Source organism: Triturus cristatus, chromosome 2_1 (assembly GCF_964204655.1).
Source record: "Triturus cristatus chromosome 2_1, aTriCri1.1, whole genome shotgun sequence".
Classification (NCBI taxonomy): domain Eukaryota; kingdom Metazoa; phylum Chordata; class Amphibia; order Caudata; family Salamandridae; genus Triturus; species Triturus cristatus.
Genome location: NC_140581.1, coordinates 717,398,552 through 717,416,891, shown reverse-complemented (window position 1 = coordinate 717,416,891; position 18,340 = coordinate 717,398,552). Strand labels below are relative to the sequence as shown.

Genomic DNA, 18,340 nt, shown 5'->3' with positions numbered 1-18,340 from the left:
TTAAACGTGTCTTTGTAAATGCATAGGTTAGGGACTAAACTGTGTGAATGTCTGTATCAGTCTGTCTGTTGTTGTGTAAGCTGCTACATGGGTTGGTCAGTAGCTACATGAGTGTCTATATGGGTTATTGATTGTTTGCCTGAGTATTTGTATGGGCGACTGAGTGTGTGTGTGTGTGTGTGTGTGTGTGCGTGTGGGTGGGGGGGGTGTGTGGGTGGGATTGAGGTGTGTGACTCTGTGCATAGTTGAGTGAATGGTTCATTCACTGGGTGTATGGGTTCAAGAGTGCATGTGGAAACAGCTGTATGGGTGGGTGAGTGTGTGTATTGGTGTGTTGGTGAGTGAATGGATGTCTCAGTGGTACATGTGTAAGTAACTACATATGTAAAAGGCAGTATATGTGAGTGATGGTGTATATACATAACTATATGTGAGAGTGAGTGATTGTGAGAGTGGCTGTATGGATGAGTGTGTACTTGTATCAGTGATTATATAAGAGTGCAAGTATGCGTTAGTATCTGTCTGAATTAGTGAGGTGGTGTGTGTATAACTGTATAGGCGAGTAAATGGGAGTTTGATTGATTCTTTGCATAACTGACTAGGTGTGTGAGTAACTATGGATGAGTGGCGGTGTGTGAGTGTCTGAATAGGTGTATGAGTGCATATGATAGTGTTGTATTGATGAGTGACTGCATGTATAAGGGATCGTATGGGTGGATGTGTGTGTAGACCTAGGAATCAGTGAGTGCGTATGTAGTAACTGGTATTGGTGTCTCGATGGTTTCGAAAATGGTTGTCTGTATTTTACAGTGGGTGTATCAAAGATTATATTAAACTGTGAGGAGGTGCATCAGATTTTCATGTGAATGATGTCATCAGTGATGTAATTTGAGATGTCATCAGTGATGTCATCAGTGATGTCACTGACCATGCCATGAATGATGTAATATGTGACATCATGAGCAGTGCATTGCAGGAGCACGAGATATAGTTAGCTGAACTAACTATAACTGCGGAATTTCTATGGTTTTGTACGATTGAAATGTCCAGCTAACTATAATGCCCCTGAAACCTATGGTTTTTTCAGTGAATTTCAAAGGTTTTTTAAATGCTTATTTCCAACTATAACGTCTGTAAAACCTATGGTTTTTCAGGGAATTTCAAAGGTTTTATAAATGCTAATTTCTCACTACAATGTCCCTGAAACCTATATTGTTTTTAAGTAAATTTTAAAAAGACATGCATACTTTTTGTAGTGAAAAACTAACTGTAACAGTAGTCTGTTATAGGTTATAATTTAAAAATGTTTAAAACTTAATTAGCAGTAATTAACATATAAGTGTGGAAAAAGTGTGACGCAGCAGCTATGATACCCGACTTCGAACAACAGCGTTCACAGTTCGATTCCCGGCTCCGGCAGCACGTTAGCCCACCACTATGTCACTGTGGGCAACACCTTGCTTAATCTTTCTGACGCCCTGAGCGCCGGCACACCTTTCCAGGGGTAGCTGTACGCTTTACAAATGCTGTGGACTGTAGGGGATTCCGGGGGTGGGGGGGGGACATCACATCGATTTCAACCGGCGGAGGCATGGTGTAACTGCATAAGGTTTTGACTCCGGCCTGATTATCATCTCCCATGCACAGGGGCCTCTGTGGAATGGAGGGGGGGGGGGAACTGTGGTAAGAGCTCAATCTCTAAAAAATGAGCCCCCGTAAGCGTAACAAGCCATAGTGGGGTCAGAAGTTGTAACAAACGCATGTTTGTGTGTGTACTCTGGTTGTAGTCAGTCATTCTGGGATAGAGGTGAGGATGAGGAGACCCTTGGTGGTTTCAGAGTGGACTTAGATTGTGCCATATAACTATGGATATTCAGCTTAAGTTGGATGTTTGTGGTGGGTGGAGGGCAAGTTCTAGGGAGATTAGGTTATGCACTAAGCTTTCGTCAGCAAGCGTAATATCTATCGCATCTACAATGCGGTTAGCCAAGACACATCTTCTTGCTCTCAGGATGTCGTCCCTTATCACAGATATACACCCCCTTATGTGCCTAATCCAATGTATGGCTTTATTCTTAATGGCCTCATTGTTCTTTTATTTGGTCTGCTGGCCGAGGTTAGGTACATTGGTCATGTAGATGGTATGCCGATAACCGCTATGAGAGATTGGACGGGCCTAAGATATATGGGCACCTCACTATGTCCTTTGTTGGGAAGAGAGGTTCCTTGCACTGCCACCATCAAATGTGCTGCTAATCCCTCTCTTTTCTCCCTAGCCCCATATTGTTGTTTGGCCTTTATAGGTGGTTTCCCCCGAGGGGCCATTTTGCAATGACCTGTGCAACTAATCTGGGATGCACAGTTAATGGTTGGTGCATTGGGTATCAATTGGGGGGAGTGTTTTAGCGGGTAATTAGAGTTCAGCTTCGTGTCTACACTCAGCAAGACTGGAGGGGGTGCTATCTCAGGAGTACTTAATCCCTCTATTCTGACATACAACTTGGAAACAAGATCAGTCAGGGACGCTATTGTTTCTCTTAAGGCAAGGATTTCCCTCTGCAGGTCTAAATTGGAAAGTGGTGTTTCAGAGCCCTCCGTCCCTCCACCGCTGGATTGGGGGACCATATTTTACCTATTGATCTATATCCGTAGCTACCTGGACCCCAGTGGCAATGGCCATATTAGATATTACTGGCTGATCAGCCAGAACTACCAGTGGCAATGGCCATATTAGATATTACTGGCTGATCAGCCAGAACTATGAATCTATTGCTTAATGAAACTCTACTTTAGCAGGTTGGATACTAGTATCACTAGATGGAATATTGAGAGGCTCCTCAGTAACTTTCTTTAGCTGTTTCCTACAAGCTTGCTTTTTAAATAAGCTAGGTATGCTCCCAATGCCTAAGTTGGTGGATTCCGTGGTGGTATATGTGTGGGAGTCCTTGGAAATGAGGGTGTTGGTATCATTGGGTGGTGCGGAATGCCCTTCACAATCCAACAGTGTATTCTCAATGCGGTCCATCACTCCCTGCCCTGCCCCCCTACCACAGGGCTTGAGGTCCATGTTCTCTTCTTGGTTTTTTCCTCTGGACGCCTCCCAGCCCACCCTCAGTCACTTTCCTTTTCCCCATAGTGCACAAAGGAACAAATTAAGAGGCAACAATAATATAGTTGATAGTGAAAAAGCTGATTGTGTCTTATTGAATAGACATGAAGTAATACACAGCTCAGGGGCAGGAAGGGTCCTTAGTCCTCAGAGTAAAGATTTCAGGGAGGCAGCCCAGCCCAGCAACTTCCGGGCTATGACGGGAGTGTACGGACCCGCCCTTGGCCCGCGGCGCGTCCTGCGCCACAGGGTTCGAGGCTGCGCTTTATAGCGCATTGGTCACGCCTCCCCCTCAGCAGCTGCCTCCTTTCTGGCATGTTGTACCCTGGGACTCTGAGTCACACCAGGGTGAACAGGAGAGTCATGGTGGCAAAGTAAGGTGCATCTGAAGGGTAGTTCTTCCCTGGATCAGCTCCTAACTGGTGCAGAAAGAAAAGAACGGAAGTCCACGCACCTGGGTGGTGCCTATATAGGTGACCGCGGAGTCACATTCCGCGCTGCCGCGTGGAACCAAATAGAGGCGCCTGACGGTAAGCAGGGGTATTGCTCACACAAACGTTTCCAGACCCAGACTGAAGCCTGGGAAATTTAAAGCTAAGGAATCTATTATTAGTCTCTATCAGATATTTAGATATAGAATTGGTTCAAATTGCCAAATGTTGCTTCTCTTAGTTCACTAGTTTGACTTAAACTCAGAGACACACGAATGGTCTGCATTGTACCTTGCCTACATCACTACAATAATTTCTATGTGAACAATAGTCATACATACGTATGAACCAGATTCATACGCACTACATATATGGGGATTTACAAGTTAATAATCTGAGTGTATCACTACTATTTTGCCTTGCTACGTAGTCACTTTGTGACATTTTTGCTTAATTCTGGTCATAAAATGTGATTTCACTGCTCTAAAGAATGTCACAAAGCTTTTCTAAGAAACAAATACAAGTCCTTTTAAAACAGTTGAAATCATTTCCATGATGTGTACATAGTTCACACATTTAACATTCAATATTGTGTAGTTTTGGACTTTGATAATAAAACAGTAAATTATTTTGCCACTTAACAGGTGTATAGCAGTCCCATGCTCAACTGAGATACACTACTTTATAAAGTAAACTGCCAGCCAAGAAGACCGCACTGCAACTTTATGAAACACTGTAAGGCACACCTTTGAAACCGGCCATTAATGGAAAAGTAGCCTCAAAGAATGTTGCATCTCTACCATGTTCCCTTTCATCAAATTATGTTTTCACTGTGCTTATCTAAAGAAAAGGAAACATTCGGATATTGCTTAGGTATGACCTTAGAGGCAATACTTTATTCAAGCTGCAGAACTACAAAACACATTATTAGTAACTTATATTGCCTACACTATTAACATATTCATCTAATAGTGCACCATGCAAGCACAGTTTATTTAATTGTCAGCTATCTTAGTTAACATTTGCCCAAGTGTCAAGTCACTGTCTGAACTCTGCAGTTCAGGCAGTATCTTCAGATATGTTAAAAGACGCAGCTGTGTGAATGAAGCACAACACCCAAACATCAATGCCTGCATTCCAAGGAGTGAAGTTTAAGGGCATTGTTCAGCTAAACACTCAACACAATAAATCTATGCCCAGGTTAAGCCATAGTCAAAACACTCCTTCATTTTCACAAAAAGCACACCAGGTTGCACTTGCTTTTCCTGAACGAGATCTTGAATTTTTAGGCCAAACAATGGTAATGGCGACACTCAACTGGAATGGGGATAATGGAAATTAGGAAAAGAGGACTGTCAAAAAAATTGTGCATTCTTGATACAATTTCATGGCACCAGGACCTAGGCTTGTGAATAGTCATTAAACATTAGCACAATTGCCTCATACAATTATCTGTAATATATGCAAAATATGAAGTATACGTGTAGTGATGTACAAGTGTTTAATCAGTAAAAGCAAAATACCTGTTGGGACTCTTGTAGAAGTAAGATCAACTCCATTCTCACAGAGGCCAGACCACCACCATGGGATCCATGAAGAATGCAATAGCTAAGAAACATCCTCAGAAGTGACTGAAACTTTCGGAGCCATTGACATCTTCGCTGAAAACACTCTTTCTGTTGTCTCGCTTTTTGTTCTGTATTTTCAGTGAGTGTAATGTCATCCAGAGGTCCACCAATCCCAGATGCAAATTCCTCTGAACCAACATTATAGTCGCAGGTCTTCTGGAGAGCTATAACCTCTCTTTCAAGCCAGTTGTACAATTGATATCTAAGCTTCCCGCCATCTACTTCATAACCGGTAGATAATGTACGCAACTCCATGGTGAGAATCTTTAAGCATGCTCTAAACTTCAGCTGTGCAGCTATGACATCTTCTAAAGGATTTAAAATATCATTTTCATCAACAGTGCAAAGTGAATCTGAGTAACTAGACGTTGTCCCCTCTATCTTTCCACTAGTGCTCTTTGATGGGTTTAATTCCTTCATGGACAAGCCTTCGTCACAGGGCTCATCTTCATTCTCACTATCCCAATTGAGTTCTAGAGAGTCCTCTTCAAAGACCACAGAAGGCTGACTCCAATCAAGAGTGAAAGTGGATTTATTTTGCTTGTCAGAAGACCAATCATGAGATGATCCTACTCCATTCACCACTGTTCCATTCCAATCAAATGCTGATGTTTTAATTTCTTTTGTTTCCAATGGTACAGGAGTAGAAGGTGAAGATTCCTTATTTGTGTCTGTTATACTGGAACTTCTTACTAATGGCTTTGATTTCATAACAACTTTAGGTATCTTTGATAAAACCTCCAGTGCTAACATGGGACAGCCAGCTTTTAAATGAGCATGGGCAGTTGTAAAAAACAATCTTCTTTCTCCAAGATTTATTTTATCTGCTAGCCCATTATCCACGGTCAAGCATATTTGCGTAGACTTAGTGTTCGAGGTTCCAAAATGGCGTCTTAGCAAAAGAGGGTGGGTCCTCAAAAAATTATAGAAATTGAAAACTGAAGGATTACAAGTTGAATGAATGTCCTCACAATCATCTACAAACAAGAATTAAAATGAACAATGAATGATTATATAATAGAGAGACCCAAGCAAGTGTACTTTATTTCTGCTAACAAACACAAAAAATAAAATAAAAAAACAGTGATTCAGAAGAATTAATAAACATATTTGGGAGTGTAATGGTAGAAATATTAGCATTTTTTAATAAACGTAAGTGCTTAAATTGTAAAACGTTAGGTGCCAGGGCTCTTATCAAGAGGCCACTGCAGTTTGCACCACACATTGCCCCTGCCATGCTGCCAATGAGAATACCAACACAACCACTAACCATCACACTCCTACAAGCGTGACAATTCGGACTATTTCAGGCCTCCAAAGCTAAAAGAATGGCTTGGGCGGCAGGTAATAGTCATTTGTAATATATATCGAATTAATAATTACCTGTTGTTGTGGTCTTCTTTAAATTAACCAGACAGTTCCATCTCGTTGAAGATTGTCACAAGCACGGGTGTTGACAATTAAGTGCGGGTGCCAGGCACTGGAAACCACCGGTTCAAATTAAGCACTGGGCAAGCAACCATTTATTTTGTCCATGCCACTATGTGATATGTGCCTTTTTATAGGGGGGGCTTTCTCAACAGTGAACACAGCTGCTGTTTCACAAAGATGGCAAGCTCCTCGTTACAGAGTAAAGGACTGTGAACAAGAAGTGTGCTAAATGTGTGCAATTTTGTTTGGCACAATTATGTAAAACTTCAGGAAGATATATGAAAAACAAAAGTAGCGCGAGCAACAATTACTCATGTTCTGCCCATTTGTGTTATTCCTGAGCACTCAATAGTACAATTTTGCTGCGAAAGGCCCCTAATAACACAACATGGGATAATGGTGTAATTTAGGGAATTTCACGTAACACTTGTAATGCATGTTTTCTGAAATTACACCACTTACATGCGGCAAAATGTAAATTTCGCCCCAACTAACTCTCAACTGCTATAATCTAGTACTGGTCATACAACTAATATTTATAAGGTTGCGGTGGGTTCAGTTATATTTTCAGACAGTAATGTGTTAAGTGGGCTCAAAAACTCAAATTTAAAATGTGATGGCAACCCTGTATTTTACTTCCTTTTTGACCTTTTGTATTCCACTTTCATACTGATAGTCTATGCCAGTGAGCTTGTATACGGAGCTTTGCATGTTCTTGCCCACATAAATAATTCCTGTTAGGTAGATTAACTTGTGTATGATAAGCACAATGCATAGGTGCACTTAGAACAACTGTTACCTGCCTTTATGTGTGGTGGCTCTAGGTGGTTGCGTGCATCTTCAACTAGTCACCCGGAAAGGTTAATTTACCAAATAACGATTAATAAATTAATACATCTTTCATCTGCCCATGTGGGCTCATTAAAGTTCTCTGGCATTTTATTTTGCAAGCTTCGGGAAATATAAACATTCCACCCTTAATGCACGGTTAAAATCAGGTCAACCCTGTGAAAAGTTTCTTCTGAGCATAAACAGACTTTTCAGGTTTAAAGAGGATGAAAAGATATGGTCAGGAAACAGATAGATAAGTTCTAGTAAAGGACAAAAAGGTAAGTTATAGGTCTTTAAAATATTCTGACATTTATCCATAATACCAGCATAGCTACCAAATGAAAGTTAAATGTTATGCTACGCTTCTCAAACAAAAAGAGGTCCATTAGTATTACAAGGCATTCTAATGGTAATCCTAATCTAATTTGTGGATACATTTATTCTATCTAAATATATAGCCATCATTAACTATCTTAGCTGCAGCCAATGTACTGCTTTACACATTAGGAGCTTCTTTACATTAGTGCCCTCTCAAATAAGCTTCTCTACTTATCTTAATGATTTAATTCTCTGGCTTATCTCTTTGACAATTTGTATGGAGAACTACTTTGGGTAATTAATTGGCACTTACATCTTTGACTAAAGATTGTCTGCCGTTCGAATGGCTTCTGTTATATAAAAAAACTACAGCCCTATACATTTTTTGTCCATCCTGAATTCTCCAATTTAAGGTCCACTTACAGATACATACATTAAGAAATAAGAGCTTATTTTTGTAATATGAACAATCTATGGCACAGCAATGTCCATATGAAAAACAACAATTTAAGCAAATAGATTTAATCCAGAGTCTTGGATGTTACGAGGTATGCTCTACGGGACGTGCCAAAGCAGCTTCAGAAGTAGAGCAGCATGGCTACAATGCTAAAAATAGATCCACACCTCTATATAAAAGGCGACTCTGCCCATGAGATTAAGTAAACCAAAACTGTATGTACTACAGATGCAAAGTATGCACAAAGTCGGTGGATGGCCACGTAACCCGCAGGGGGACACTAGACGGGACAACCCCCTAGTGTTTTCTTACTGCCCAAGGTAGTATTTTTTCTGTGGCCACTTGTCCTTGAAGCAGACCACTGTGAGTGTGAGATCTCGCCTCCCCTATGACCCCCAGCTTGATGTCAATTCCGGGAGGACAGGGGGGTATTTAGGTAGGTGCTACACCTGGATATTCCTCTTTTGGTGGCCAGCAGCAGAGGCATTTGCCAGCCACCCTCCTGGCAAGAACATGAGAACTGAGAACAGCAGCCAATCGCTGTACAGCTTCGCAAGCAGAGTTACAGGATGATCCTAATGCAAAAAGCGATGAATACCCCATCAGGTGGAGATGGGGGGTCGCTAAACATTTTAGCTAGGTCTGGTGGCTCAGTGGACTAATGCATCCACTGCAGGGGCCTGTGAACGACCTCAAAGTCGCAGGTTCAAATCCTGGTGGGTCCACTCAGCCTTTCATCCATCTGAGGTCGATAAAATGAGTACCATTGAGTTGAGTAACAATTAACATCTGTTATTCAGCCCAAGATACCCAAGGGTGAATGTGCGCTTCACAAATACACATGTTATGTTACGTATATAAAATCCTCAGGCCATAGGGGGCCATGAGTAGAACTCAACGGCGACCCCTTCATCCCGTAAGGGACAGTTGGCCTTACCTCGCTCCATGTGGCACAGGTACAGCCCCAATGCGAAATATACAGCACGGGATGAATAAAAAGACGGCAAGGGGGCGTGGGTAGCACCCGAGGAAGATGGCGGTTAGTTCGTGACAGCGGTGAGAGGAACAGACCTGACGGAGGCGTCATAGCATCGAGGGAGTCGGCTTTCATCCGTTGCGGTGCCCCGTAGAAGTCCTTTTTTATTCAGCCGCTCTGCGAAGGTGCTCTCTGACGGAGCGGCCGCCATCTTGCGTCACGCCTGAAGTGTCTCAGCGCTTAACAGAGTTTTACCGGTAAATAGTCTGTCTACATGCAACCACTTGGTTTCTGCTTCAGTAAATGCAGTATGAGTGCTAGTTATCTAACAGCTGCTCTTTCTTAAACAACTGGGTATAGTGAAGACATTTTTCCTCACATATTACCATTTCATTCCTAATGAGAAGTGGTTTGCTTTGGAGGTTTCATGGACGCTCATCTATTTTTCTCATATTCAAAAAATAAGGGCATGTTTTTTTCTCAGCGTGCATCAGTTCTCCTTCTCTGCTTACATGTAGAACTTTCTTCCTTTTACAGACTTTATTCATGAGGAAAGCAAATTAATGCTTGTATTTACACTGCCCTTTCTTATAGGATAGCTCATTTCTTGTTTTCTCAATATTTTATCAAGGTTCTGTTAATCTGTGCCTCTACTTCAAACGTATACTCAATTCCAGTATACCGAGGTGTTGCATTATCATTGGTGGTAGATGAAGTAGAAACAGAACTTTTGTTCACTGTAATAACCATATCTGTTACATTAGTGCCTAGTTGCATGGGCAAACTAATTAAAGTATTGCCAAGCTCGACAATTCCACCACGTAAATTTTCTACCCGTCACAATCCTAACTCTCGCTATTTATCAATGTATGATGCAACAAGTATATCGCCTAAGGGCGCATCGTCTGCTAATGCCTTATCCTCTTGTTCTAATAAGACACCAAGCAAATGGCTAAAGGAAGATCCTCCTTCTCCTCCTAAGCAGTCCTCTTCAGTCTCGTTAGACCTTCTGCTGGAGGAAATTAGAGCTCGGCGTCCTTTTGTGGAAGAAACCAACTCTAAATTTCAAACTATAATGGATAGGTGGTCAAGCCTGGAGGATAGAGTTACTACAGTGGAGCAACATATTGAGTCTCTGAGCTCTTCCAGCTCCAAAGAGGAGACGCTGCATTCTCAAGTAATAGCACTACAAAAACAAGTCGAAAATCTTGAAAACAGAAACAGAACAAATAATCTCCGCATATATGGACTACAGGAAGGCTCAGAGGGCTCGGACCCAATCACTTTCTTCAAATCCTTCATTCCAAAAAATCTTAAATTGCCAGAGGATACTCAGCTCAACATCCAAAGGGCTCACAGGTTAGGCCCGCCACCTCTACTGTCTTCATTTGCTGTGAGGAAACCGAGAGGGATAATCTTGTATTTTTTGGAATATACTGACCTAATTAAGATCTTATCAGCTGCCAGAGCGATCACTCGTATCATATGGTCAGGTAATCCTTTGTTATTTTCTCAGGATTACTCAAAACCTACAGCAGACAGGCGTAGAGAATTCCTAGCAATGAGGCCGACTCTTCTTTCAATGGGGGCGCGTTATGGCCTCTTCCACCCATGCCTGTTTAAAGTGACCATCAACAACAAGACTACCATGTATGAAGATCCTGTAAAACTTAGAAGTTTTCTCAATTCTCACCATTCAACTCCTATGGACTCTTCTGTACTGCACAACAAATAGTTGCCTTGGCTGTTCTTCCTTTAATGTTTCCTTCATCCTACCAGGCCATTTTTGTGGTTAATTCTCCGTCGCACATGCGACAGACGTTTTGGACTTTGAAATGCATTCATATTTGTTATATGCTTTAGTTCGTGAAAAATGTTACTTGTTTGCAGATATTGCCTGATCTCATTGATATTTCTTGATTATAGAATTAATTTCCTCTTTTCTTCCTTACAGGTTACGTCTCCATGTTTAACATCCCCTATGTTTCGTTATTCGTCAGTTCTGCCTTCCTTCCCGCTTTCCCGCATGGGTTCTGGATACTTCATTGTTCCGTGTAGCCTCACCTCCCCCCCACCCTTCATATGTCTTGGATTACTTGTAAGTCTTTAGATTTGTTCCTCTTTCTTCACTTATGCATTGCTCTCATTCTTTTCCATATCTTCTTCTTTCCTATAGCTTTATCTTGCTATCTTCTCATTCGATTACCCCCTCTTCTTTCCTGCTGTTCTTTCACAATTCAACTGTTGTTCATTCACTTTGATCACTCCTCTTCTTTCTTTTCCCCTTTCACTTCACTTCTTCCAATTTATATATAGTCGGTTTATTCCCAAGTATATTCTACGTTGTTCAATGATCTGTTTTGATTGGTGTTCATTTTTTCTTTTCTACATTTTCGTCCTATGTCCTTAAAAATTATTTAGTGGAATGTCAGGGGTTTACATTTGCCAATTAAAAGACAGAGTTCGGACACATTTGGCCAAATTGGGAGCAGATATAGCTTGTTTACAAGAATCTAAGTTTGACGGCTGACAAATCTTTACAATTAAAGAGAGGTTTGGAGGGGGGAGGTCTTTTTCTCTCCAGGCGATGGTAAACATAACGGAGTTCTCACTCTTTGCCGAAAATCACTTCCTGTTAAAATGATTTCGCAATGTGCTGATAAGGATGGTAGATGGCTGTTTGTTTAATTGTTGGTGGACAATGCTCCGACCTCTTTACTGAACATTTATGCACCCACCGCTGGTGATCCCTCCTTTTGGACATCCTTAGCCCAACAAACTACACTTTAATTTGATGATAACTTCATTCTCCTAGGTGTTTGCAATCACATTTGTTACCCTTTTTTGGACCGCAATTCAGTAGTATCCTTTGTCCCTCACAAAACCTATAAACTTTTCACACAAACCATTAAACAACACAAACTTATAGATGCGTGGAGACTCTGCAATCCTACATTAAGAGAATATACTCATTATTCCCTGACACACCACACCCAATCACGGCTGAATTATTTCTTTATATCACATAACATATCTCAATTGCTGTTAGCGGCAGATATTGGATCTATTCTAATATCTGATCACTCTCCCATAACTATCCAATTGAACTTTTTGAAAAAACCCAGTTGAATTCGAAAATGGCGTTTTAATAACGCTTTGCTCTCAGACTCAATATTTACGTTCTCCTTTGCTTCTTTCTTCCACGAATACTTCCTCTTGAGTCAATGTGATACTTTACCTTTTCATGTGGTTTGGGATGCTTTGAATGCATCAGCTAGAGATTTTGTTATCAGATATATCTCTAAAAAATTTAAAAAGTCACAAGAACATACCAAAACCCTTCTAGTCAAGATAAAGAGTTTGGAGCATTCTTATTATTCTTCTAAATCAAAAACTTCTTTATCGGAACTTATAGATGCTAAATTTCAATTTAATAAGGAAAAAACTAATAATGCTCTACTTATTTACTAAAGTCTAGCGCAAAATTTTATGGTGGCCAGAATAAAGCTGGGAAAGTTTTAGCTAATTATTTGAAGGTTAAGCAGAACAAACTCAATATACATAATACACTAAAATTTAAGGATGATGATATTTTAAATGAATTTCTCTAATTTTACAAAATATTGTACACGTCAGAAATTCCTTCTTCTGACCATTCTAGATCTCAATTTTTATACTACATTCAGCACTCTACCGCTTCACGACCAGACCTCTCACTTTTAGAATTTGACTTAACACAGCAGGAGCTTCTCACTGCCTTACAAACACTTTGCACATTTATCACTCCCCAAACTTCACACTCTCATAAATACTTTTTTACAATCAGGTGAATCTTTTGGTTCCTTCTCAGATGCTCTCATTTGTCTTATTCCTAAAGATGGCAAAGACCCAAAATATTGTAAAAATTATCACCCTATCTCTCTGGTCAATATTGACTATAACATTTTTTCAAAAGCCTTAGCTCTACGCTTAGAATCTCATCTTGCCTGACCTTTTAGGCAAGAAACAATCTGGCTTTGTTAAAGGACGCCTTATCATAGATAATATTGACTAATTTTTTGACATCCTATCCAAAGCTTCACATATCCCACACTCCTTAGCTGCAATAGCTCTTGATGCTGAGAAAGCATTTGACAGAGTGGAATGGCCTTATCTTTGTCAAACACTTAAAAGGTTTGGTTTGGGCCTAAAAATTCTTTCTTTAATATCTATTTTATACTCTAATCCGCGAGCGGCAGTATGTACAAATGGTGGTATGTCCTCTTATTTTCAGTTGGGTAGAGGTGTTCGACAAGGTTGTCCACTTTCTCCATTTCTTTTTAACTTAGCTTTAGAACCTTTTTTGTTAAGAATTCATCAAAATTATAACATTCATGCTTTTGATTTCAAAGGGACCCAAATCAAAATGACAGCTTACGCTGATGATGTTTTGTTATTCCTCTCGCAACCTCAATCTTCTCTCCCTGCTTTTTTTTTTTTAAGAAGAAGTTGATTCTTTTGCATCCATTTCTGGTTATAAATTGACAAAGATAAATGTGAAATCTTACCCCTAACAAAATATACCTTCAAAGCGGACTTCACCATCTCAGGCTTCACATGGAGTCCCAAATATATTAAATAACTAGGCTTACAATTCACTCCCTCTATTTCAGGAACAATATCATAATGCATGGAAAATTGTACGCAGAGGTTGTCCTCTATAACCATGAAGTGGCACCCTCTATACCTATCATGGTGGGGTCACCTAGACACTATAAAGATGATGCTATCCCCTATAATCCTATATACAATTTCCAATATTCCACTTTCTATTCCCTCAAAATGTTTTAGGAAATGTAATTCTATTTTATCCTCTTTTCTATGGAGTAATAAAAAAATCATGTATGTCTATCAAAATTGATTCGTCCAAAATCAGAAGGTGGGGTACATTTTCCTGACTTTCCTACTTATCACAAATCTTTTTTACTTCGCCAATCCTCAAGATGGCTATCCGAGTCTTCTGTGAATTATCCTCTTTGGGCTAAGCTTGAGCAATCTTTCATCTCCCCCTTTTCATTTCAAGAATATTTATCTTTCACACGTAAGCCGCAATCTTTATCCACTCCTATAATTAAATATACCCCTAAAATAATACCATCTGTCTCCTCTTCAGACCCCATGGATTGGAACTCTTTTCTCAACTCCACCATATGGCATAACAATCGCATGTTAATACAAAACAAACCTCTATATTGGAAATCCTGGCAGCAACAAGGTCTAATTTGGGTACATCAATTATATGTCCATAATGAGATTATGTCTTTTTTGCACGCTAGTAGTTCTTTTGACATGCCTTCGTCTTTTTTCTCTAAATACTCTCTCCTAACACAAGCTATTCAAAATGCCTGTACCAGCCCGTACCCAGTACACAAATTCTCATGCTTCCGCTGACCATGTGGTTCCTCCTATTAATAAATTACGTGCTCTTCCAATCAACAATTCTAAAGCCTCTGTCATATACAACTATTTACACAATTCACCCATCTCAAGAGAAAAGACTAAAGTAGAGCTCTCTTGGGAAATAGATTTAGAAATCTGTTGACCCATAGAATTATGGAACAGGATTTGGCTCAAAATCAGGAAGTTTTCTAGAGCAGCGAACACCACACAAACACTCTTTTTTGTATATAATAGACTCCTACTTTCCCCACTTACTCTAAATGCAAGACACCCTGACCTCTCAGACATTTGTTGGACTTGCTCCACACCACATGCTGATTTATATCACTTACTTTTTGCATGTGCACCTGTTCACAGTTTTTGGGGAAAAGTATGGTCTCAAATTACTTTGATCTTTGATTCCAATTGCCCTTTCTCCGCTTCACATGTTTTCTTAGGAAGTTTATCCCCCATTTGGCCAAAATGTGAATCCAATGGTAAGATAATAGACTTGTTGCTAGCAGTTGCCTTTCAACAAATAACAACGAATTGGAAGGATTGCACCAAACTATCTTATCAAGCATGGTGGTCCGCTGTCTGTTACAATCATAGGCAGACACAACCTTTGTAATCCGTTACATATGGCATCGAAACGTTTAGACTTATGGTTACCTGTTACATTGTTTATTGATGCTAGTGCTTGTCGTTCTCTGTCTTTGAACCCCTCACAACAAGAAGTTTCTAAACCTCCATAACTTCCCTCATACTCATATCATATTGTAATGTCAGGTCTCATTTTATATCCTAATTAAGACATATACCGTAATTATCCTTTGTTTACCGACTACGTATATATCACTGTTATTCTCATTTGTATACTATGCTAAACTGACTTAAGCATCTATTTATTTTTGTTTCTAAAATTTTACATTCCTTTATCATATCTATCTTCTCATTGTTATAATATTCTTTGTATTATTCCTGTATTCTCCCTCAAAGTTACTTTTGAACTTAAAAAAAATAATAAGACAGCAATGTACTGCCCAGTGGCTGGTGACTGTTTCAGGATGGATGTCAGCGGTTAGTCCTAAACGGTGCTGCACTCATATGATCACCAGTAAGTTAACCCTACCTGTGTACTGTATAACAGAATATGAATAAACTTGCAACAGTTTTCCCACAATAAAGTGTGTGGTTTGTTTTGAAGCAATTGTATTTTGTCACAGAAGTATGTGCGGAGACATGTCGGATGACAGAAAGGTTAAGGGTGGAAACGCTAAGACGAAAGGTGGAGGGCGAGTGTGGCTGGAGGGAGAAAAGCAATCTGCAGGACCAAGCAGAAAAGGCATTATTGAGGGCAAATAGCTGTTGCAGAAATAGGTAGATTCTTCCTATAGACTTCTAAACTGAACTCCAAAGCATTCCATCGGAAAATGAGAGGGTGATTTGCAGGTTATTAACATATAATTAAATACGCTCTTTCAGCACAGCTCGGCCACAAATCATTTCAGCACAAGAATGATAATCTTGCTAACAAGTACCCTGAGATCATGACAACCAAGGACAAAGGTGATGAATGCCAAATGTTAAGAATTGACACACACCTAATAAATGGCACAGAAAAAGCTGTCCACCCCAGTTGAAAGATCCCTTATGCCTGTAGCACGCTCATCTTCACGATTGGCCCGCTCTATCAATTTAGGAGGTAGGCTACCATTTTTTGACAGAACGACCATAGGCATAATTTTGCCTGCCATCCTGCTGCTTTTAATGAAAGCCGGGCAGGCATTTGGGATTCACTACACTAAGCAACAAAAACAAAAAAAACACGACACAGCACAGCTACAAAAATGACCTCGATTTCATTTCAGAAAATCAGTTTTGTGAAAGTGAGGAGTTAATTAACTTGCTGGTTCTTTTCTGTACAGCTCAAATCCAAATATTTCTCTTTCATAAGGAAAGTAAAAGTGCAAAGGGTCTCCTCCGCACCAAAGGAGAGCTGCGCCCATGGCCTCTCTTCAGTGCAATGTCTAGGGAAAGAAGTCAGCTAAGCACATCTAGTGCAAAATCAATGACTGTCAGAGCAGAGCTCAGCATGGAAGCTTTATGTATGTGTCTTTAATAATGGAGAGAAAATAACTACATATTAGACAGGAAACAAATAGGTCAGTAGCATGTAATGCAGTTGTGCTATTGCTTTAACTCTCCCATTGCCAACCTGACCTTATTTCATAAGTTGTGCACCAGAAGGAAAACGTTATGTACCCTGTAAACATCGTGTAGTGCTGCAAGTTCTTTTTCTATGAGGAAAGGCTTTTGAGTCGCGGAATGCACAGTGTACCCAGCCTTATTGTGCAATGTGCAAGGGCACTGACTCCATGGTAAATTATTTTTAACCCAGACGGAGAGAGTAAGTAAGGAGTTGCGAGTGAATGCAGTATGGTCCACCATGTGTATTGTGAAAGTAAGTTAAATGATAAGAGAAACAATCTGCAAGAAGAAGCACACGCTTCTGGGTAGGAGGGTAAGTGCAGATACATAATTCTACAACACTACAGCCCAGATGTACAAAGCATTTTTCCGATCGCAAATGGCCCGGTTCGCAGAATTGGGCAGTTTTCAACTAGAAAATACTTTTTCAAATGTGCAAAATGAGATTCTGTAACTTGTTACCGAATCTCATTCTCCATTTGCGATTTGGTATTTGGAAGGGGTGTGTTTAGGGCGTAACTTCCAAATTCCGAATCGGTATGGTATCTATTACTGATTGCTACTGAATTACTGTTGCAGATCAGTAATACTTTACCACCAGTGTAAAACTGGTGGTAACCCATAAGGGGAGGGGTTCCCAAGTGACCTCACCCCCTTTGAGAATTTAAATAAGAATAATTTTAAAGAGCAGGCAGTGGTCCCACAGACTACTGCCTACTCTTAAAAAATTAAACTTCAAGGTTCAATTTTTTTCTTTTTAAACGTGCCCTGTTTTTCTTTATGGAGCCACATCTTTTCAAAAACTCTTTTTCATATAATGAAATAAGTGGACATTTTATTTATTCAGAATGAAGTAAAAACCTGGACTTTTATCTGTAGCCATATTGTTGCGACAAAATGTGTAGATCCCTTTTATTATTTAAGTTTCTGTTTACTCAAAAATTAAATAAAAAGAATCAGAAATTTGGGTTTTCATTTATATAAAAAACAAAAGGTTTATTTAAAATGAAACAAGGGAACAGCACCCTTTCAAAATGGCACCGATTTACAACTTCAAGGAGTAGGAAATAACATTGAATTCGTAGCGTTGAGGTGCGTCAGCATATCATGTGGGGGATGCGCACACGTATTTCAGGAGACAGCATCGAGGTACCCAATTTCACAGCGTTTATTCACATGCGGAAACTGCCGGCGCAAAAGCACAGCATTTCTAGGTAAGGAGGAATCACGCTATTGTTATAAATTTACAGCGAGGTGGGGAAACCATAATCTTGGTAGAATCCCCGTGGGATGGGGGAGCGTAACACTTTTGAGGACCCCTATTAGTTATTTTGGATTTCTAGCATTGTTTTCATTGACCTTTACGGAATTAGCAGGGGCGGGAGTCCGATAATTTTGGTAGAATCCCTGCCGGATGAAGGACTCCAACCTCTTAGGCACTCCAATCAGCCAATATGTTGAACCGCAATTGTTACGGAATCACCTAAATGTTTTGGAGGGAGCCCTACAATATGGGGGATATTAGCCGAA

General features: G+C 40.1%; 1 protein-coding gene across 2 annotated transcripts in view; it reads right to left on the bottom strand.

The window, feature by feature from the left end:
• Positions 1 to 18,340, bottom strand: part of DMXL1 (Dmx like 1) — a 1,781,042-nt gene that overhangs the window by 759,214 nt on the left and 1,003,488 nt on the right. For both annotated transcript variants that reach the window (XM_085632653.1, XM_085632652.1), the window contains exon 24: positions 5,064 to 6,145. In XM_085632653.1, coding sequence (XP_085488779.1) covers positions 5,064 to 6,145 — 1,082 coding nt within the window. The remainder of the gene's footprint in view (positions 1 to 5,063; positions 6,146 to 18,340) is intronic.